General features: G+C 42.1%; 1 protein-coding gene across 2 annotated transcripts; it reads left to right on the forward strand.

The window, feature by feature from the left end:
- Positions 1–4,220: 4,220 nt before the first annotated feature.
- On the forward strand, positions 4,221–23,574 carry LOC146609055 (saxitoxin and tetrodotoxin-binding protein 2-like). 2 transcript variants are annotated; one of them, XM_085346535.1, is made up of 6 exons: positions 4,221–4,434; positions 4,857–5,002; positions 5,092–5,177; positions 7,091–7,231; positions 7,836–7,951; positions 23,448–23,574. In XM_085346535.1, the coding sequence occupies exons 1-6, from the start codon at positions 4,318–4,320 to the stop codon at positions 23,520–23,522; spliced, it is 681 nt and encodes a 226-aa protein (XP_085202661.1). In that variant the 5' UTR covers positions 4,221–4,317; the 3' UTR covers positions 23,523–23,574. The 2 variants fall into 2 exon arrangements, with proteins under 2 accessions (XP_085202661.1, XP_085202660.1); XM_085346534.1 differs by having other exon boundaries at positions 7,836–7,955; positions 23,448–23,544.
- Positions 23,575–23,685: the final 111 nt, after the last annotated feature.

Below are 23,685 nucleotides of genomic sequence, written 5' to 3' on the forward strand. Positions count from 1 at the left end.
CCGTTATCCAGAGGCTGTGCGTCCGGACGCGGAGATTTTAAAGCTGCTAGAAATATGCCTGGTAAATAATGACTTTCAGTTTGAGGATAAAATCTATTTGCAGATGGAGGGCACGGCGATGGGCCAAAGGTATGCCCCTTCTTATGCGAACATTTACATGAGCGAATGGGAGAGAGAGGCTCTGGCCAAATGCCCGTTACAGCCGGTATTTTATTTGCGGTTTCTAGATGACATTGTGGGCGCGTGGACGCACGGGGAGGATGCTTTCCAGCAGTTTGTACAGATATTAAATACACACCACCCATCAATAAAGTTAAAATATGAATACAGCCATGTTGAGATCAACTTTTTAGACACGACGGTCTTTTTCGGGGAGGTGGGGGAGGAAGGGAGGGGGCTACATACGAGGGTTTACTTCAAGCCCACCGATACGCACGCGCTTTTACATAAATCAAGTTACCATCCACCTCATACGTTCCGAGGAATTGTAAAGTCACAGATATTGAGGTTTTATAGGATATGTAGTAGGAGGGAGGATTTCAATAATGCTACCCGCATTTTGTTTAAGAGTCTGAAAGGGAGGGGCTACTCACGGTCCATGTTGAGAAGAGTATACAAGAATACCCTCTCGAACCTCTGCTCTCAGAGAGCACGCAGGGAGGATGATGAAGGCACTCCCTTCGAGCTAAACACCATCGGGGATGAAGCTGAAGGGGAGAACATCTTGCCTTTTGTCAGCACGTTCCACGTGAGCTCCAAATCCTTTCTTGACGGTATACAACAGAACCTTTATGACATGAAAGCTCGGGGCCGTACGTTCGAGGTCCGTTTTATTAAGGCCTTTAGGAAGAATCCCAGCCTGGGTGACCTTTTGGTTAGGGCCAAACTGGGGGGGAGAGAAAAAGAACCACCTGATACACTCAAAGGCTACTTAACATATAGCCATATGATTAGCAATTCACACAGTGGGGCCACTTGGGCGACCACAGGCAGATTTTCTCTTGAGGTGAAAAATGTGATTTATGTGATACGGTGTAGGCGTTGTGGATTAATGTATGTGGGGGAAACTGGGGCCTGTTTGAGAGCACGCTTGCAGCAACACCTGTATGCCATACGGGCGGACCAACCGCGCTCCACAGTGGCAGTTCACTTCAGGGAACATACAGAGGAGGCCCTGAGCATCATGGGCCTACAGGCCAATCCGGGCTGGTCGGTCGGTCAGCGGAGGAGAATGGAGAGGATATGGATTGGCAGGTTGAAAACTTACAGGCCAACAGGCCTGAATGTGCCTGCCTGAGAAACAACTACACAGACTCTCCGGTTTATGGTCATTTTGAATAATTTGTTTTGGGTGTAGAATTTTTAATTACCTTTGGTATTTCTTTGATGTTGTCAATATTAAGTATATGCAGTATATGGTTTGATATAATCAATTAAGACTCCAATGTCTGAGGGAGGGAGAATCCTTAGAATTATAGGTCAGGCTTTGAAAGTATGGTGAGAAATAAAGAAAGTTCAAAAAGAAAAAATGGTCTGGAAACCTGTTGTTTGTTTTATAACATAGAAGTTCTGTGAACAGATCATATTTGTATTTCTAAGCAAAATGTCACAAAATATATATATATATATATATATATATATATATATATATATATATATACACAAAGACTACTTGTCAATATTGAGTATGTTTCCCTGATTGCCATAAGTCCCCATGACAGAACTGCATGGAGGTTGTTTTGAACAGAGTGTAACACTAACAGTGTGAGGATTCATTATAATTACTAACTGCATGGAGTGTGATTATTGTTGAAAATGAATAAGAAAATCAAAAACGATAAAAATCCTTTCTCTTGGAGGTCATATCCCCTCCAGGGAGTTATGGGAGAAATATGGCTTTGGGACCTTTTTTAGTATTGGTGACAGTGCTGGAACTTTCAATGAGTCTGCCTTATGGCCTGGGGGGAATAAAGACATTGGGGGACGGTTTTATGATTGACAACATATGGAAGAAGGTACAAGACGCACCCAAGAAGAAGAGGAGTATGCTGGGGAGAAGGAGAAGAGCGGAGTAAGTGGAGATGGGATGTTTCAGTAATTCCTAGGACCGTGCACCAAAGTTTGAATTAAAAAACATCTAAGCTATAGTTTCCTAACACCTAACCCTTTGCCCCCCTCCCCCCTCCCCTTCTAGCCCTAACCCTAATGGAGCCCTAAAAACCTAAACTAAGAGAAAAAAAGACAAGAAAGGTCAGAAAAAAAGACAGAGTACATAAAGGAAAGGATTTACAGGAAGGGGGTGCCATAAAAGAAAAATACAGAACATAGGACGGGATGTCTAAAGAGTAGGGGGTGCCATTTAAAGAAATATGTGAAAGAATAAAGAAAAGAACAACAGAAAAACAAAGAGAAAGAATAAAGAACAACAGAAAGAATAAAGAAGAACAGAAAGAATAAAGAACAACAGAAAGAACAAAGAACAACAGAAAAAGATAGAAAAAGGGAGAGCTAAAGCAGAAAAAACTGAGAACAAGAAAAAAACTAAGAAACAGAAAAAGTTAAGAAAAACAGAAATGAAAAAGAAGAGTATAAAAGGCCCAGAGTGGCAAAACTGAACACAAGAGCGGGTGGGCCAGCCTGAAGAAGGCTAAATTGAGCCGAAACGTCGCGATTGGCCCACCACAGTGCACTACACCCGCTTAGGGTAATTTTTTGAACAGGGGGCACCAACACCAGTCCCAGTGATGGCCCGTGCACTCAGGTTCCGGCATAGCCGGGCCTGCTCTTTACCCAAATCCTAAAAGGTAAAAACACTAATTTGGCTTTCTAAAACTAAATTCGAACTGAAAAAAAGTGGGAGGGTATAAATGGAAGGGGAAGGCACTCTGCTCATTCCACTCCAAACCATCGGACAGAGCAGACCTCTGAGAGCAAGCCTGTTTTTCATTTTTTCTGTGTGTGCCTAGGCCTGAAGAAGACCTTCACAGGTCGAAACGTCGCCACATAGGCACACAAATTCGTATTCATTTGGCCTATTATAATTTAATTTGATTTCTTTTTTCTTTAATAACTAAAAGGTTTTTTTCAAAACCAATTCATTTTTTTATTTTATTTCTTTAAAAATGTTGGAGGAGGGGCCCAAACACTCATCCTAATCAGCCCGATCGAACACTCCTATCTGCCACTTTGACCTTTTTATTCCGTCAAATTTTGACCCATTTACACAAAGTCCAGAACCGTTGGTGCTATCGACATGGGGTCTTCACCAGGGTGTCCAGAGGACCCCAACCCCCCCCCTGTAGATACCACTTTCATCCCTCTACGACACTTACTTTCCCAGTTATTCCATTTTATTCCGTCAACTACTGGCTATTACCCCCTAACCCTATACGTTAACCCTCATCATACCTGCAGTGGGCCACTGGAGGGAGACAAATCACCAAGCTCTGAGATTCAAATTTTGCACTACAGACCTCACAGTGTCTGTCTGTGTGATTTGGTGTGTGTGTGTGTGTGTGTGTGTGTGTGTGTGTGTGTGTGTGTGTGTGTGTGACAGAGAGAAAGACAGACAGAGAGAGAGAGAGAGAGAGAGATACAAAGCTCTGAGATTCAAATTTTGCACTACAGACCTCACAGTGTCTGTCTGTGTGCTTTGGTGTGTGTGTGTGTGTGTGTGTGTGTAAGGTCAGAACTGCTTGTTCAACTTCTTACTATCGCTGTGGAAAGATTCAGATACAAATATCAGAACACGTTTCATAAAGAACAATCAGTTCTGAGCAATGAAAAGAACAATCAGTTCTAAACAAGGAAAAGGTCATCATGCAGTATTCTATCATCAATAAACTTATATCACTAAAAGCTTATACTGACTACTCAGTACAGTTTTCCATTGACACTCTCCTAGCACCTTGAGGAGCTGTTGTTGTGATTTGTATAAATGAAACTGAATTGAACTGGTCAGTTCAAACACTGACAGAGTAGGTGTGATGCAGCTAAGTGGGAAACATGCTGCTAAATAAAATAAATGAGCTTGTAAAAATATGAAGTAATAATAGTAATATTTACAGCAGTACTATCAGTAAAAAAAAACAAACGCAAATCAATACATGTGTAAGTGCTGAACATAATATTTACAGCAGTGTGTGGTTTGCTGCATCCTGCAGTTCAGAGTTCAGTTTATCTTCTATAAAAAAGCAAACAGACTCTTTGGACCAGCTGTGCTCAGTCTGCAGTCTTCATGAGACGCCTCTCTCCGAGTTTACCTCAGAGCTTCTTCCCTCCAGATCTCACAAACACAGCAGGCCCTCCTGATCCAGGATGCAGCTTTTGTTCAGAGTTTTTCTGCTGGCTCTGATTCTGCAGAGCTGCAGTGCTGAAGCTGCCGCAAAGGAATGTGACCTCCCACCGAAGTTGCGACAGGAGGTACTGCACAAGGTGGGAACTCACAGAAACATCTGCCAAGTCACTACTTGTTGACTGATACCTCTTTACAGTGAAAGGAGGCTACAAAAATATATTTGGTAATTTTTCGGTCTGCTGTGCAAAAATCTGCTCAATTAAGGCTAATTTAAAAATAGAGTTTTAAGTACTATGAACATTCAATGCATTCTGGAAAAAAAGCATACAGTCAAGGCAATTACAGCGTAAGAAGGTTAAATGTTTTTCCTTTCTTTAAAATGTCTTCAAGGTATTCATTACATTAAAAAGTATTTGCAGTATTATTTGTATCTCCTATGCAGTTTAAGGGCAGATGCTACCACACGGTTCTACTTTACCTACATTTCAAGTAATATTAGGAAACTGTAATAAATCCAGAAAACAAATGCTTGTGGGTTTACCCTAGTTCCTCCTCACAGGTGTTTGAGTCACGATGGGTTCTGGTGGAAGCGTTCTCAGATTATCCAGCAGGTCTGAGGTTGGTGAAGCATGCCAACAGCTCCCTGATGGAGATGAAGGAGGCATTCAACAATGAAACCTTTCTGTTCATCGAGAGAAACATAGTGTAAGTTTGTCAAACTGAGGACAAACAGCAGTTCAGTACCTGCTTACTTTCTGCAAAAGTTTTTTTTACTTTATTTATTTTGTTTACAGCTCTGGAAAATGTCTTGTGTTTCAAGTCAACATGTCCATTCCTGATCCCGAGACTTCCAACCACAGCATGGTTCTGGACAGCCCTGGTAAGTCCAAAACAGGCCCAGACTAGACCTTTTATTAAGACATTTGGATGTGAAAGCAGCCAGAGAAATGTAATTAAAAGATTTTTCAAAGTATAAAAACAACTTTCCTAATGTTGTTTGATTTTGGTTGGAAGTGAGAGGTTTGTTCTGATGATTCACAGCAATAAAAAGAAAAAACAAACACTAACACTGCTACCATGATGTCTGACCTACTGAGATAACACCACAGAGCACAGCAATGTTCTCAGTATGGCCACAAGGTAGCTAACATACCAGTGGCCAAGAGAGTTAGACCAGAACCTTGTGAAAAGGATTTTTTTTTTAAACTTCCACTTTTTATTTATCAAGTGTTAGGTAATTAAAGTTGTCAGTTAGGTTTTTAGAGATCAGAATGTTGACATATTGGTAAAACCTCAACCACAGGAAAATTTTCTTTTAAAATTCCCTTTTGTATATTACAAAATTTGTACTTAAAAAAGGCAGAAATTGGAGTTTCTGATCTCCAAACTAAACTACAGAACTTTTTTTTAGGGGGACGCCTGTCTGTCTGTAGCATCTGATAGGTTTGTAGCTTGAACCTATCTGCTGGAACGTTGAAGACAATATAATTACACAGCAAAGCAAGACACAAGTAGGCAAGCTTCTTCATGTTTCTCGTGCACGGGAGAGAAAACCGGACAGGCGCCGTTCCTTCGCTTGACCCCAGTTGCTCTCGTCCGTTCTCCCGTACCACTGTTCTTTTATTGAGGTTACATGAATCTGCATAGGTTCATTAACATATGACGTCTACATACACACAAAGAGTACCTTGCCTGTGTGTGTGTGTGTGTGTGTGTGTGTGTGTGTGTGTGTGTGTGTGTGTAGGGTCAAGATGTGACCCTGTGAAGACTCTGGTGCTAGCTGGTGCCAGGCGTCTAGCAGATCTATCTGAACAAAGAGCTCTTATACTTAAAGAGATATACGTGTGTTTGGTAACCCATATATCAGCAAGCTAGGAGGTGTGATCTATGCCAGAACACTCTTTAGAGGAGTGAACGCACTCCCCTCATGAGACATTCTTTCAATCTACAAATGATTATATACTTCTAAGCATATATGAGTAAATGTTTCTAAGCATAAATGACAATCAACAATACAAAACCTAACAGCATCAGTCATGGGGAACTGTCATGGTCCTGGGTCGTGCGACCCGGTGTTTTGTGTTTAGTCTATTTTGATGTTTATTGATTGTTTAGGTTCATTAAGGCAGTCCAGCCATTTGTATATATCACCCTTGCATTACGTCTCCCTTGCCCTTCGTGTGTTTATGTCTGTGCGTCTTGTACTGTCAAGTTCATGCTGTCAGTATTGTCACCTCCCCCTGTACTACGTCTCCCCGGTTCATGTCTCATGTTTCCTGTTTTACTTTGAAGGCCTGCATTCACTGTCAGTGTATTCAGTTTCACTCCTCCTGTCCTGTCGTTAAGTTCATGTGTGTCAGCTGCGTTCCCATGTGTGGCCACTTTCCCTGATCATCCCTCATGTGTATTTAGTCTCTGTGTTTCTTACAGTCTGCGTTGCGTCGTCTGTGTTCCCACCCTCCGTATTTCCATGCCTGGTCTGTTGTCTTCCAAGCCATAGCCTCACCATCGTTTGTTCCCAGTTTAGGTTTCTGTTTAGCCACGTTATCCCTGCTGTATTTGTACACCTTGTTTTCAGCCATATTAAAGGCTCGCCTTCTGTTAAAGCTCACTCCCGTCTGCTCACTCGTGTACGCACCTGGGTCCATTACACGCATTCTCCACTCGGTCCGTCACAGCGGACCGTGACAGGGAACTACTTAAAGAGGAAAACAAAATCTTCCAACGAGGTCTCAACTGTTAGTCATTATTGTGGTGAGATGTTAATGATTTTTTTAAATGTGTTCCCATTAGGAGTTATGGAGTTTGGCGGGTTGGTGTCTCCATACAATGATCAGGGCCGAGCAGATGTTTACCAGGGCTGTGCAGACTGTCTGACCGTTGTCTACAGCGGCGTCTTTCAGGGAATTCCAGGAAGGCTGTTGCTCATCTACAGTAAGAATGAAACACCCTAACTTTACAGAGTCATCAGTGAGAAACTGAACAGAAAACTCATGCAAACAGGAGGCAGAAGTGTCCACTGTGCACTCAGCATCACATCATACCAAGTGAAACACAGACAGTGCCCTGAAAGAAATTCTCACTGAAAAAAGGAACATCTGAAAGAATTTGACTGTTTTTAAATGAGCAAATCCTAATAATAATGAAAGTTTCAGAAACTTTAGAGCTGAGAGTTCAACAGGATCATATCGACCAAGGGGACAATCTTCTGAAATGGAAAACACAAAGCAGAACTCAACACACTGAATTTAGCAGGTGCCCCACAGAGTGTTCTCATGAAGCTACAGTATTGTGAAAAGCCTTGAATGTTTCTGAAAAAGCCATGAAAAGGAACTAGACCACAAAACTAACTCCAAATGCAAGAGCACCGTGAATAACAAACCTTCCCCTTTGCTCTTGTTGCTATCTTTCTGTCACAAGTCACTCCTGACGCTCAACTCCACCCAGCCCACCCTGACTGCACTCTCCGTGGATGGTGGACCCCAAGTTTTTTGTTTTTTTTTTTCAGTGCTTTGAATTGTTTTTCTCTGCCTTTCAGGAAAAGAAGGGAAGCATACGGACACTGATGAGCTGAAGGCGGGTGAGAGCATCCACAGGAAGCTGGCAGAGTGCCTCAAGTTCAATGTTGAGACAACCTTCATATATGATGGCAAGGCAGGTGAGAGAGAAAATCTGGAAATTAGCTAGCATTTACACTACCTGTTGAAAGGGTTAGTGGTGTTAGTGTGAATAATGCCATTTTCTGCAGTTTCTTTGAAACTGCCTTGCACGGGGTTTGAGTTACATTTTCTCATTTTGTGGGTGTGATCCAGTCAGCCGGCACACGCACATAAACACCACTCCAAAAGTTTCCTGAACAGAAGACAAAACAAAATGATTAACTTCTTACTTTTCAGAGTTGTACGAGCCGGGGTTCACTGACTGATGCTACACAACAATCCAGCATCAAATAAGGTTCAGCCACCCTGTTAAATAGGGCACAGATAATGGGCTCATCAGCAGCAGGTGATTGTTGGCAGGTGTAGCTGGCGAGAACAAGAGTTCTCTCACACACACACACACACACACACACACACACACACACACACACACACACACAAAGAGAAACGGTCAAAGGAAAAAGAGAGAGATAGGGAGGCAACAACAGCAGGACCCTGTCAGAACAGGCAACATTTGGTTTGGGGGTTACCACCACGACAGCCACCAACCACCTTTCAGCCGCAGCTCAGTGCAGCAGCTTCGGCAATGGAGGTGCGGAACATGGTCCATTCGGACTCAATGTCCGCAGTCTCCCTCAGAATGCTGCTGAAGCTCTGCCGGAGGTGTACGATAAAGATCTCGGAGACCGGGGCACACCCTCACTATACGTTTAGGCGCACCATCTCTGTCCATCGTCCTCCCCCTCCACCTGATTCAACTCACCACCAGGTGGTGATCTGTTGACAGCTCAGCCCCTCTCTTTACATATCCAGAATATGACTAGACACTCGAGTCTGGTGATACGATTACAAAATCGATCATTGACCTGCGGCCCAGAGCGTCCTGGTGCCATGTGCACTTATGGACACTCTTATGTTCGAACATGGTGTTCATTATGGCCAAACCAATTTGTCACATAAAATGACCTCTTCATCTTCTTTCTGCTGCAGCAATGACCGTACTGTTGATGAACTGCCTCTGTGTGAGTACATTGTAACTAGAGATGGCACGATACCACTTTTTTATGTCCGATACCGATATCATAAATTTGGATATCTGCCGATACCGATATGAATCCGATATAGTGTGTTTTTTTTAATCAATAAAACGTTTTTTTAATATCTTGCTGCATTTTGTATATGTTTATACTCAAGTTTAAATAAATAACAACACTAAAGCTATTCTGTTATACCTGTATGTAAAAAATACACTGCGCCCAAAATATTTCATAGTTCAGCAATACTGATCAATCTAATAAACTTAAACCTACTCCATCCTCCCTATTCTGGTATTTTAAAGAGTACTTAGCAGAAATATTAAGCAACCTAACTAATAGGGTTGCAAGTTCCCAGCAAAAAAAAATAGGGAACCACCCCCCACCCTCCACCTCATGATGCTTAATCGATGTAATCAAATTTAATTTGATGCAGGGGGAAAAAAAATGCACAGAAATAAATTATTTTTTCAAGAATAATTAAATAGATTCAACGTCTTTCTTCAACAGAATTGCAAAATTCACAGATGGTACTTTCCCAAAGGAAAAAGTACTATAGCTTACTAGGGTATATTAGACTTAACAGTTACTATATACAGTAATGGACTTCTATATATTTTACATCAGATTAAAACTTTGGGTGTAAGAGTCAGATAATTATTTATTAAAAGCTAGAAATTTTAAATGAGAATAAGAAAGAAAATTATGTCTTTGTGCCCCCTTTTCCCTGTTCATGCCCTATCGCCCACCTGGCTAAACTTTGCTAGATCTGCCCCTGCATAGTTACCAGCCGTCAGCTGTAGAAAAAGATCCTGGTGTAGAAAGTAATATTAAATAAATTCTAACAACAGCTTATCAAGCTTAAAAGTGCTGCTGTTGTTCAGCCGCTGGTTTCCTCTTTCTGGTGAGAAGTGGGCCAAAAACAAAGAAGACAGACGGAGTCGCGACACAAAAGCCGATCAGCTGATCATTAAGCAGTTTCACGATTGAAGTAGCATCAGGAGAGAGAGAGGCAGTCGCTCCATATATCTGTTAAGCTTAACACTGGAATGCTTTACAAACTGCAGGGGAATCACACTCCTCAGCCTCCCTGGGAAAGTCTATGCCAGGGTGCTGGAAAGGAGAGTCTGTCCGTTAGTTGAACCTCGGATACAGGAGGAACAAAGCGGTTTTCGTCCTGGTCGTGGAACACAGGATCAGCTCTTTACCCTCTCAAGGATAAAGTGTGCATGGGAGTTTGATGTCCTTTGATGTAGTCTCTCTCTTCACTTGCATACCCACCACGGAGGCCGTGGAGACTGTCAGAAAACGACTACAAGAAGACAGCTCCTTGGAGGACAGGACCAACTTCACACCCGATCAGATCTGCACACTGTTAGACCTCTGCCTCACCACTACATATTTCAAGTACAACGAAGGCTTTTACAGACAAAAACATGGCTGTGCCATGGGCTCCCCCGTGTAACCTATTGTAGCCAACCTTTACATGGAGGAAGTGGAAAGGAAGGCTCTTGGCTCTTTCAAAGGAAGAGTACCCAGCCACTGGTACAGATATGTGGACGACACCTGGGTCAAAATCAAGACACAAGAAGTGGAATCCTTCACTGCGCACATTAACGCTGTGGATAAAAATATCAAGTTCACCAGGGAAGACACAAAGGACAACTGTTTGCCTTTCCTGGACTGCGCTGTGCACATTGAAGAGAACGGCAAACTCAACATCGAAGTTTACCGGAAGCCCACACACACGGACCAGTACCTCCTTTTTGACTCCCATCACCCTCTGGAGCACAAACTTGGAGTAATTAGGACCCTACACCACCGGGCAGAACATGTTCCCTCTAAGCCCGAAGGAAAAAAGAAGGAACACACACATGTAAAGGAAGCACTCAAAACGTGTGGCTATCCTAAATGGGCGTTCTTAAAGTCAGCAAAGAGGCACAGAAAAGAAGACCAGACACCAGCGAGGGAGGATAAGAAGGACAAACGCAACAACATTGTCATCCCCTATGTAGCCGGTGTATCAGAAAAACTCAGGAGAGTTTTCTCCAAGCATGACATCCCAGTGTATTTCAGACCCAGCAACACGCTCAGACAGAAACTGGTTCACCCAAAAGAAAAAACGCCAAAACACAAACTTAACAATGTGGTGTATGCTGTACAGTGCAGCGAGGAATGCTCAGACCTCTACATTGGAGAGACCAAACAGCCACTTCACAAGCGCATGGCACAACACAGAAGAGCCACCTCCACAGGACAAGACTCAGCAGTCCATCTGCATCTTAAGGATAAAGGACACTCTTTCGAGGATGCCAATGTTCACATTTTGGACAGAGAGGACAGATGGTTTGAAAGAGGAGTGAAAGAAGCCATCTATGTCCACTGTGAGCGACCATCTTTGAACAGAGGCGGGGTTTACGACACCAAGTCTCTGCCATCTATAATCCAGTTTTGAGATCCTTCCCAGACGCCTTAACGCCCACTCACATCCTGGGCCATCTGACCTCAGGAATTCGCATGATAGGGTGGGGCCAGGTTTCACAATGAGCTCACCCGAAACTCTGGCTGATTGGGTCCCACACCCAATTTCACACCTTGGCTCAGGCGATTAGAGGATCATCAGGGGGTCCTTTTGTCCCTCTGTGGGGGGAAACTCCCACTAGGTTTATATCTGGGACTCTCCACCATTTGACCTTAGAACTGAAGAAGCTTCTCGGATGAGAGGTGAAACGTCTTCAAGCAACTTAAAGAAGTCCAGACGCTTTTCTTTGCAAGCTCCTTTGACTACGATGACCTGGATGACTGAGAACCTTCACAGACATGGGAGTTTGCCCAACCAGTCTACATGTGTTTTGTGTACTTGGAGAAGGCATTCGACCGTGTCCCTCTGGGTGTCCTGTGGTAGGTGCTGCGGGAGTATGGGGTGTCTGGCCCATTGCTACGGGCCATTAGATCCCATACAACCCTCACTACCCTCACCTATGGTCACAAGCTGTGGGTAGTGACCGAAAGAACGAGATCACAAATACAAGCGGTGGAAATGAGCTTCCTCCAAAGGGTGGCTGGCCTCTCACCTTAGAGATAGGGTGAGAAGTTCAGCCATCAGGGAGGAGCTCAGAGAAGAGCTGCTGCTCCTTCACATCGAAAGGAGCCAGTTGAGGTGGTTTGGGCATCTGACCAGAATGCCTCCTGGGTGAGGTGTTCCGGGCATATCCCACTGGGAGGAGGCCCCAGGGCAGACCCAGGACAACCTGGAGAGTTTATATCTCTCAGCTGGACTGAGAACGCCTGGGTGTTCCCCCGGACAAGCTGGAGGAGGTGGCTGGGGAGAGGAAGGCCTGGGCTTCTCTGCTTAGGCTGCTGCACCCGCGACCCGGCCACCATGAATCATCATGAATCGTGAATGATGTGATATGGCATACCCCTAATTAGTAATACTAAGATAGTTATTTTTACAGGTGCTCTGATGAAATTTGCAAAAATGGTTGAAAATCAGCTGAACCATTTCCTCAGAATATTTTTCAGTGTGATAGATTTTCTATGTACAACTTGTTCCTGAAAGCAGTGAATGAAGCCCAGCTGTAAAGCTCTAGCAGCTCAGACTGAATATGCATATCTTCGTGTGCTGATGCAGAAAATGTCTAAATGTTCTTCTGCTTGATTCTGATCTGCTGCTGAGTCTCTCATTAATCAACATTAAACATTCATCTCTGTGCTACATGAACTTCACTGTGATTTTATTTCATAGCTCACCATTTTATTATCAAAATCTGATGACGTCTCTGAGTGAAGGAAGTGGCACTGGCAGGGATCGTTTTGTTTTGAACAGTAACATGACATGTGTAATGCACGTTTTTATCTGAGTGTGTTTAAGAACCTGAAGTTGAGAGTCTGGTTTAGAGAGAGTTGACTGTCAGTATTGAGACTAACAATAAAGCCATGACCCAAAAACACAGAATCAGAGCAGAAGCCTTCCTATGAAAATCATAAAAGCAAAAATCAATGACTCAGTAGTGTTGCAATGAATCAATTTCATTAGACTGAGCTTCTTTATTGTTCTAACAAATACGAATCAAATAAAATCGAAACAAAAACTTCAGAAACACCATCCTGTCAGATGATGTGGTTTGGTCCCTCATCTGTGGAGACCAGGGCTGTGTAGAGATGTTTAAAGGAGCGGGTGCTCAAAGTTAAAAAAGGGGGCACATAGAACCAGGCTGAATAACAACAACACACATTCCATCTAGAATCTAATATGGAATCTTATCATACTATATCACTGTCATCAGGTGGGGACAAAGCAAACGTAGGCCATGTTTTACCTGATGGGTACAATGTTGCTCCTGCTGATGATAGTGCTGGAGGGCAGGGCTCCACTGATCTGAGACTGTAGACGTTAAAGAGTCCACAGGAGAGATGGGAGCTGATCAAGTGTTATGAGATAATAATATAATTCAAAGATTGGTGACAGTGCTTGGAACTATAAGGCAACAAACTGTGAGAAAAAACTAGACTCTGCCTGTGACTCACTCTTTGCCTCTCTTCCTTCATCTCATCATCTCATCTATTACTCTCCACTTGCTGTCCATCTGAGAACAAGGCACAATTTGCTGTTGTATTAATCTGTTCTTTAATTATCCACACTCAAAAACTCCTGCACCCAATCCATAATAAAGTAATAATAGAAACCGTTATAGAACCAAAACATTGTGTTTATTATTGTTTTTATACTTGAATATCTCTGCAATGCAACAACTGGTACAGGTGTTATTGTTACCTGTGCTCTTTGTAATCCAGCTGCTGAGGGATCCACAGCCTCACACAGCTCCTTATGTAGTTGTTGCTGTTCTGAGAGTCTATGGTGCATGTGGTGTGATATGCCCATGTAGAAAGGACGGCACTGAGACGCTGGACTTCCGGTATGATGGCGCCTGTGTTTGGCTTTGCCGCTGCCGGCCGTGGTTTCTCTGTGCTGTTTTTTTCGGCCTTTTTGCTTTCGCTTTTTGTCACTAATGTGTTGGCTGCCCTTGTCTATGATCGCCTGACGCTATTATCCATCCGATCCTCTATGATAAGTCAAGATGCCTTATCCTCCTGCGGTATTTTCCATCCTCCGCTGCCGACACCGGTGTCTGGATCTTCGTTAGGTGTCATCAGTGGCGCCTTTCTGTGTCCGCGCAAGTCACGGAGAAGGAGAGGGAAAAGAGCAGGTGTCCAGGTAAAACTCAGACTGTTCTGGAAGCGGGGACTAACTGTGCCTGGATCTATGAGACGGCGCTACCTCAGGAGTGTTCATCCAGACTCTCCTGTTGTTTGGCCTTCCATCCCCGCGGTGAGTGGAATTTATGAACGTCGCGGATCAAACTCTCTGTTTCTTCGTCCCCTAAATCGGGCCGCTTCTGTTAATAATATGTCTTCTACTTCGCTGAGAGTGGCGCTTTTCAACGCTCGATCAATGACTAATAAAACGTTCCTGCTGAACGATTTTATTCTTTCCAAGAAACTGGACTTCTTATTTCTAACCGAAACCTGGCAGCGCGATGGTGACTTTTCATCCTTCATTGAACTCTGTCCGAGTGGGTACTCATTCATCAGCCAGCCTCGGACGTCGGGTCGAGGAGGAGGTGTCGCTGCGGTGTTTGGAAGCCGGTTTTACTGTCGCGCAGTGTTGGTCGGACATTTTTCATCCTTTGAACTACAGCTGGTTAGAATTGGAAATAAAGATCCATTTTACTGCGCTGTAGTGTATCGTCCACCTGGCCTAAACACTATGTTTTTAAAGGAGTTCAGTGACTTTTTATCCTCGACTTTGAAGCTGTCCAGACTGGTTATAGTCGGGGATTTTAATATACACGTTGATGATGACTCTGACCTCTTTGCCAGAGGTTTCCTTAGCGTCATGGATTCTTTTCATTTTACTCAGCATGTGTCTGGTCCCACACACACCAAAGGACACACACTGGACCTTGTTTTTACTTTAGGTTTAAACATTGATTTTATTTGTACTGAGGACATTTTTATTTCGGATCATCATTGTATTCTTTTTAATCTGTCTTTTCATTTGTCCTTCTCTCCTATTCGACACGTGGTTAGCTCTCGCATCTTAACTTCCTCTAGTGCTGTTAAATTTTCCGATGCTTTTAATTTAGTTTTATCTCCCTATAATGATGTTCATTTTTTAACAAATCCTTTTAATAATCATTGTCTTTGTATTTTAGACAATGTTTGTCCTGTCAAAGTTAGACTAGCTCCGGTTTCAAAGTCGTCTCCCAGGATAAATGACAGCATTCGCTTCTTAAAGCGTTGCTGCCGTAAGGTTGAGCGTTTATGGAGGAAAACGCGTTTGCATGTCCATCTCCTTTATCTAAAGGACCTTTTAGTCTCTTTTAACACTTCAGTTCGAGATGCGAGGGCGGCCTATTTCTCAGACTTAGTGTCTAAGAGCAGAGGTAACCCTAAGGTACTATTCGACACCATTAGTGATATTGTTGCTCCTGCTCCACCTGCTGTCCCAATTTCATCAAATGAAGATTGTGAAAAATTTCTTTCTTTCTTTGTTGAAAAAGTCAGTAACGTGAGGAACAGTATCTCTCCTTCTGTGTCTCTCTTGTCTGCTCCAACTCAAGCTAGGCCTGTAATTTTAGAAAGATTTTTACCTGTGTCCTTACCTGAGCTGGTCAAGTTGGTTAATTCAATGAAAGCATCCTTCTGCTCTCTTGATATTTTACCTGGATCTTTGTTTAAAAATGTCTTTCAGTCTATTGGTCCCTGTGTGCTCACAATTATTAATACCTCACTGGTTTCTGGTCAGGTCCCTGTTTATTGTAAGAATGCTGTTATTCACCCACTGTTAAAAAAACCTAAGCTTGATGCTTCTCTTCTCAGTAGCTACAGACCGATTTCAAAATTATCATTCATTTCTAAGATTTTAGAAAAGGTTGTGGCTAAGCAGCTTATAGCTGTTCTAGATGAATACAGCATTCTGGATAAATTCCAATCTGGCTTTCGTAGAGCTCACTCTACTGAAACTACACTTCTTAGAGTCTCCAACGACATTTTAATGAGATGTGATGCAGGAGAATGCTCCGTTCTGTTGATGTTGGACCTGACCTCCGCCTTTGATACTGTGGACCATCATATTCTGCTAGATAGGCTGAGAGACTGGGTGGGTATATCAGGGGCTGCTTTGGACTGGTTTGAATCCTATTTGCATGAACGATCCTTTTCTGTGGCTACCTCTAAGTACAGTTCCTCTTCTACTTTTCTTGCCTATGGTGTGCCACAAGGTTCAGTTTTGGGGCCTTTATTGTTCTTACTGTATTTACTTCCTCTTCAACACTTATTGAGCACTTTTAAGGACATTTCGTATCACTGCTATGCAGATGATATTCAGGTATATATCTCCTTTAAGCCCCATGATGTTTCCAAGCTACAAATTTTGCACAAGTGCATAGACTCCATTAGATGTTGGATGGCTGGAAACTTTCTTCAACTAAATGAGGAGAAGACTGAAGTTCTTGTTTGTGCTCCTAAAACTTTTGTACCTAGTGTTATGGAAAACTTGGGTCCACTTGCTACATTTGCAAAACCGTCTATCAGGAGCCTTGGTGTTAGTATTGACTCAGCTCTGACTTTGGATGCCCATGTAAAATCTTTGGTTCGCTCCTGTTTTTATCATTTGAGAAACATTGCTAAGCTGAGTCCCATTGTATCGCGCTCCGAATTAGAAATTGTCATTCATGCATTTGTTTCATCTCGTCTGGATTATTGTAATTCTTTGTTTACTTGTTTATGTAAAGCCTCTTTGGATCGTCTGCAAGTTGTTCAGAATGCTGCTGCAAAGCTTCTGACCAAGTCCTCCAAGTTTTCCCATGTCACACCCCTGCTGATTCAGCTGCACTGGCTCCCCGTTAAATTCAGGATCCAGTTTAAGGTTTTGACCTTGACTTTCAGGGCCCTGCATGGACAAGCACCAACATATATAAGTGAACTTTTGCATCCATACATTCCCAGCAGGTCCCTGAGGTCATGTGACCAGGGATTGCTTGCTGTCCAGCACACGAGGCTGAAAACAAAAGGCGACAAAGCTTTTGGAACTGTGGCCCCCAGATTGTGGAACTCTCTCCCATGAGCCTGAGATCTGTGGACTCAGTGGTCACTTTTAAAAAACAGCTAAAAACCCATCTTTTTAAACTTGCTTTTAGTTGATTTTTATTTTTAGGTTTTAGCTTCTGTGAAGCACTTTGTGATTTTTATCTTGAAAGGTGCTATATAAATAAAGTTTTACTTACTTACTTACTTACTTGCCTTTACGCTGGGCTCCTTTTTTATTCTATTATTTTCCTTTTTTTTCTCAAAACATAACACTTAACAAAAGACTAATATATATTTCTACAATACAACATCATCAAAGTCTTTCTTTAAAAGTTCTAGCTGAAACCAAATCTGTTATCATGTAGTGGCAATATTGAGATCCCGTTTCTCTTTATTCTTTCGTCTACCTTGTGTTCCTGTTTCTCTTTATTATGTGAATGCCTTACTACATTCACACAATAAAGAGATCCTACACCCGTTTTAAGCACAAAGTTCAGCTTCTTCACCTCTTTTCAGCAGAAAATGAAGCTTCTACATCTGTTTTAAGCTGAAAGTCCAGCTTCTTCACCTCTTTTCAGCAAAAAGTTCAGCTCCTTCAGCTCTTTTTAGCAGAAACTTCAGCTTCTTTACCTCTTTTCAGCAGATAGTTCTGCTTCTTCAGCTGTTTTCAGCAGATTCCACTACACGGCATTCACACTACATTTTTGCAGGAAATGCAACTTTTTCTAGTTCTAGTTGCTCCGTTTCTTTGGTGGTTAACTACTCCCTCAGTTTTCATCCAATTTCTACCATTAAAACTTTAAACTGTTCCGCTCCTTCTGCTAATTCCTGCTATATCTTTGGGTTCTTATAACTTTTGTACTTTTTGAATTATTAAGCTTTTTATGCCATTTTTTGGCCCATTTCGATGAATAGGACCACATTACGAGTGTGCTCACTGATGTTGCTCGCCGGGGTGAGCTGTGTTTTAGCTCAGTGAGATGAGCAGCTGTTTTGAGACTGGGAGGTCTGGGTTTGAATCTCGGCCATGGCAACTTTTTCATGTCTTTTCAACACAAATTTCAGTTTCTTCAACCCTTTTCAGCAGAATTTTCAGGTTCTTCACCTCTTTTCAGCAGAAAGTTTAACTTCATCTTTTTTAAGCACAAATTTTAGTTTCTTCACCTCTATTCAGCAGAAAGTTCTGCTTTTTCAGCTGTTTTCAGCAGATTGTACTACATGGCTTTCACACTGGATTTTCGCAGGAAATGCAACTTATTCTAGTTTATTTATTTTTCTCCTTATGGTAACTGAGAGATGAGAGCCATTATATCTCCCTTTTCCCTAACCAAGAACAACAATAACATATAAAAACAGCTTTTTATACAACAGTATCAACTAAAGCTTGTACTTAACAGAGCCTACCTAATACAAAGAAAACAGCACACAGTTGTCATCAACAGCGTGAATAGCAACTGCAACATTCAGTGCTGTTAGCAAGGATTAGAACAATTACAATCTCATAGAGAAACAATAGAATAGAATAGAATAGAATAGAATAGAATTCAACTTTATTGTCATTGCACATGCACAGGTACAGGGCAACGAAATGCAGTTTGCATCCATCCAGAAGTGCTTTAGTGATATAGATATATTACAATATATATTAGCAATAATATAGATATGTGAGTATATTACAGAAATGGGTCTATTATGGTATGTTATAATGTACACGGTATGAGGTATGTTGTGAATATTCTATAACTATAAGTATGTACAGGCTGTAGTGAGTACAAGCTATGTACAGGATATGAACAGGATATAAATATGAAAAACTATACAGAATATCAAATAATTAACTTTACAGAATCTGAGATATACAGCTATACAGAAATGTGAACTATGCAAGTTGTAAACAGTTGTAGGATTAAAACTTATCAAATGTACAGAATGATTATTTACACAGAGCTATACAGTAGTGCAGTTAAGATAAGTGAGGGTGTAGATAGTTTCTACAGAGGCTATATAAAGTGCTAGTGGTTGTGAGTGGTGGTTCAGTCCATGTTATTATTGTGTGTTTGAGGGTACAGTTGTCCATTGTGGGTGTGTGTATGTTCAGTCCATGTGTTAACATGGGTCAGATGTCAGGAGGCAGAGTTCAGGAGTCTGACAGCTGTGGGGAAGAAGCTGTTCCGGTACCTGGTGGTCTTAGTCCGGAGGCTCCTGTAGCGCCTCCCAGAGGGCAGGAGGGTGAAAAGTCCATGTGATGGGTGACTGGGGTCTTTGATGATTTTCCCAGCCCTTTTCAGACACCGCTTCCTGTAGATGTCTTTTATGGCAGGAAGTGGTGCTCCGGCGATGCGCTGGGCAGTTTTCACGACCCTCTGCAACGCCTTCCGGTCCGAGGCAGAGCAGTTCCCGTACCAGACTGTTATACAGTTGGTCAGGATGCTCTCGATGGTGCAACGATAGAAGTTCACCAGGATGTCTGAGGACAGGTGGTTCTTCCTCAGAGTCCTCAAGAAGAAGAGGCGCTGGTGAGCCTTCTTGACCAGCTTGGAGCAGTTGGTTGTCTAGATGAGATCCTCGGAGATGTGGACTCCCAGGAACTTGAAGCTGCTCACACGCTCCACAGCCGTCCCCTTAATGTGGATGGGTGGATGTGGGTCAGCATTCCTCCTGTAGTCCACGATGAGCTCCTTGGTCTTCTCGGTGTTAAGCAGCAGGTTGTTTCTGTCGCACCACTCAGCCAGACGATCCACCTCCTCCCTGTAGGCGGCCTCATCGTTGTCACTGATGAGGCCAATCACCGCGGTGTCATCTGCAAACTTAATGATGGTGTTGGAACCATCAGCAGGTCTGCAGTCGTGGGTGAAGCGGGAGTAGAGGAAAGGGCTCATCACACAGCCTTGTGGTACACTGGTGTTCATCGTGATTGTAGATGAACAGTGGTTATCCAGCCGGACATGTTGGGGGCGGTTGGTCAGGAAGTTCAGTAACCATTTGCAGATGAGGGAACTGATGCCCAGGTCTGTCAGTTTCCTGATGAGTTGTGAGGGGTGGATTGTATTGAATGCTGAACTGAAGTCTATAAACAGCATTCTGGCGTAGGTGTTGAACTAAGTGCAAGTCAAAAAGCACCCAACTAACTAACGAGTATTAGCTTAGCATGTTAACTAAAAATTCTACTCGGGAAGAAAGTTAGTACTGATGCATCAAAATGCTTGTAACTTTGAGGGTACAGGTATGTGCTAGTACTGCTTACAATCAAAACAGATGTTGACAATTACCAGTATGAGAATGTTTTCACTAATACACATACAAAATTGACAACACCATCGCTCACAAGCACCTACCACCAGCTTGGGAGTATTTTTCGTTTGCTGAGGCATGCGCTGTGCAGCAATTTGGAACCTTAACCGTTGCAGTTCGGTATTTGTCCACCAGGTGGCTCCAACTATTCACAAAGCACATCAATTTTGAGGAACTTCATTAAGGTGTTTTCTAACTCTGTTACACTTATGTCACTGTTTCCTCCTCATGTCCTTACTGTGCATATCTGGAAAATGATATTTCATGAGTAATAATTTAAAAAAAATCTATACATATAAAACACACACACACACACACATACAGTGACATTTTAAATTATCTCCAGAATACTGTATATACTATGGCCACAACTTTGCATCATAGTGTTGATCCAGAATCCTTCCCTTATTATTTATTCCTAGTGCTATAATAATAATAAAGTAAGAATAAAACATAAAGTAATAAATATAAAATAATGTATTTATGATGATTCAGTTTGTTTGACTATCCTCTCTGTGCAGGCAGAAACTTTATTAAATGTTTAAACTGTAGAGATACAATAATGTTGCTGCTGTAAAATTAGCATTTTGTCCTATTTGAAATATAAATCTAATATAATCTGTTTCTCAATGTATTTTTAAAACAGTGATTTTTCCTAATATCATAATTATAATCATTCATAATTATGTGGATATGCATATTAGATAGTGTTCAGTCAAATATAAGTCCTCCACAAAGGCAGGAAAAGACCTGTAACTTACTTTAAAACTAAACATGTTCCCTAAAACGGTGACAGAGCTACAGACCCCTGACAGCCTTACCCAGCTAGCAGCTGTGACCAGCACTACTTGTGCAGTTAATAACAGGACAGGTAATGTTTGTCACGCTGTTGCACACACAGCACGCTCATTAGTTTCAAATTGTCAGTTGCCACAAAACAACTTACCAATGTGTCCATAATAAGCTAATACTGCTGTGTGCTATAGACTACAGTGTACGCAGTACAGTTACTTACTGGTTTTTGATGCATCAGTCTGCATCTCCCAGTTATTTTGTCTGTTTCTCCTACAGTTTCACACCTCTCAGGCGGAAAAAATGCGCGTGCACTTTGCGAGCTCGTTTCTGGTTCGTAACCAGTGCGCTCTGCTGTCAAGGGTGATCATTGGGTAATGGTAGTCATGTGACTGATGCAAGCCAGATCCTTTAATCTAGCAAAACTATGATTAATAGCTAAATGTTATTATTGACCAATGTTCCCTCTAATTTTTCATGTGTCTGAGCAAACACACAAACTCCCTGAGCGTCCCTTGGACCGCTGTGAGCGACAGCAGATGTGTGCACTGTGGTCACGCCAGCATCTAATCCATCCAAGTTACATGGTTTATTAAAATAATCAAATTACAGCATTTACATTTATGTTAGACTACTTTTAATTAACTGCTTTAGCCCACTTACAATGAAAATGTAAAAAGTCTTGTTCATGATCTGTGTAGTATGTTAACACTATTGGAAGTAAAAATAACTTGAACTCCAATTTTAAAAACACAACTTTCTTTCTTTTTCTTTTTTTCATAAAGCTCTGACTTGTATTATGAGTCTGTGGTCTGGGAGAGAGTCTGTAACTCTCTGTCTGCAAAATATAGTATATAATGACCAATATTGGGCAATTAATTATATAGTTACTTCTTCAAAAAAGTAACTCAGTTTTTTGCAGCTTTTTTTTTTAATGCAGCCAAGGTGTTTTTAAATAAACATTTCAAACTATTTACAGAACAATCAGCTGTTCTGCATCAAATCTGATGCCACACAAATTATTTGTGCCACTCCAAAAAGAAATTTCTGTCCACTATGAGATGAAGGAGAACAACAGCCTGATACCTGCAGGCTTGACAACAGCAGATGTATCACTGCTGTAACACTTGTAACACTCAGCAGTCGCCTCATTGTTCTGACATACACAACAAAACTATTGACTACACTACACACTAACTACACGCAATTTGCGCTAAACGTTGCAAATCTCTCACATCTCAAAACACCGCCGTCACTCCTAAAACTTCCCCCCGTGTCTTAACAGCTAGATGCCACGTTGCCATATCATTTTTTGATTGGTCAACATGGTACTTTTTTCGACCAATAGGAAAGCGTGGGGGGTTGGTTTTGTTTTTGCTCACAGGCTTTCGAGCGTTATAAAACGCCGTTTTTACCGTTTCTTCCTGCAGTAAATATAAACAACGACAGTATTCAGGAAGAAAAACAAACATTGCAGATATTTTATCATAACTCTGGTTTTACGTGGCCGATCAACACAATTTAAAAACTGCTATAAAGTCCACACTTTGTCCGTCAGTTGTTCCGTCTGTCCTGCTCACATCTCCAGTGGTTGTCCACGTTGTCATTAACGTGGCTTCACTCCACATCAGCCACGCTGCTTTGCTAGTTAAAACACCGGTGTCGGCACATAAGGACGCTGTCATCAACGACGTTGATTAGCTGCGTATATACGAATGTGAATCGCATCATTGGCTGGACTATGGGATAAGGTGGTATCGTTCTAAACACATACAGGAGCAGCCAGTGACTTACTGACTAACACTACAAAACAGAATTGTTGAAATTTTAATTTTAATTTCAATTCAGGTTAGATTATTTTTGTGCACAACGCAGATTTTCTGTGCGCAGAGACCGTGCCAGCAGTGCGCAATTGCGCACGTGTGCAGCTTAGAGGGAACATTGTTATTAAGGGGTACAGGCAGGACTCCACATACACACACACACACACACACACACACACATGAAAAAAATACTAATAATTTTTTAAAAAAAATTATAAAAATTTGCCTCAAAAAAAGGGCACTTGGGCCACCCATCAGGGAAGGGGCAGGTGCTCAAGCCCCTTCTGCCCCCACGTCTGCACATGCCTGGTGGGGACAGCTGTTGGTCCAGGCCTGCGTGGAAGAAGGTGGAGTAAAGCCAGTGGTGTCGTTAGGCCCATTTTAGGGGTGCTGAAGCCTCCCTAAAGCTGTGTGGCAGGTCAAATTGCTGACTCAAGTCTTGTCTGTGTTTCTGCAGATTTTTGTCTTGAAAAGAAGGAAGAAGAGAGAGACGCCTGAAGACGACGAGACGAGTTTTAGTTCAGAATCTTGAATTTGATCTGATGACTTTATTTCACTCTGAAGAGTAAAGACTGAACTGTAACCACAAACTTTCAGTTGTGTTTGATTTCAGAGGATACTGTTGAAGTAGTGTGTGTGTGTGTGTGTGTGTGTATTGGGATATTTTTGTCTTAAAATATTTAAGCCTGATCTTT

The sequence above is a fragment of the Diplotaxodon limnothrissa genome, linkage group LG22 (assembly GCF_057381915.1).
Source record: "Diplotaxodon limnothrissa isolate DT_005_m linkage group LG22, D_limnothrissa_male_GT1.1, whole genome shotgun sequence".
Lineage (NCBI taxonomy): Eukaryota > Metazoa > Chordata > Actinopteri > Cichliformes > Cichlidae > Diplotaxodon > Diplotaxodon limnothrissa.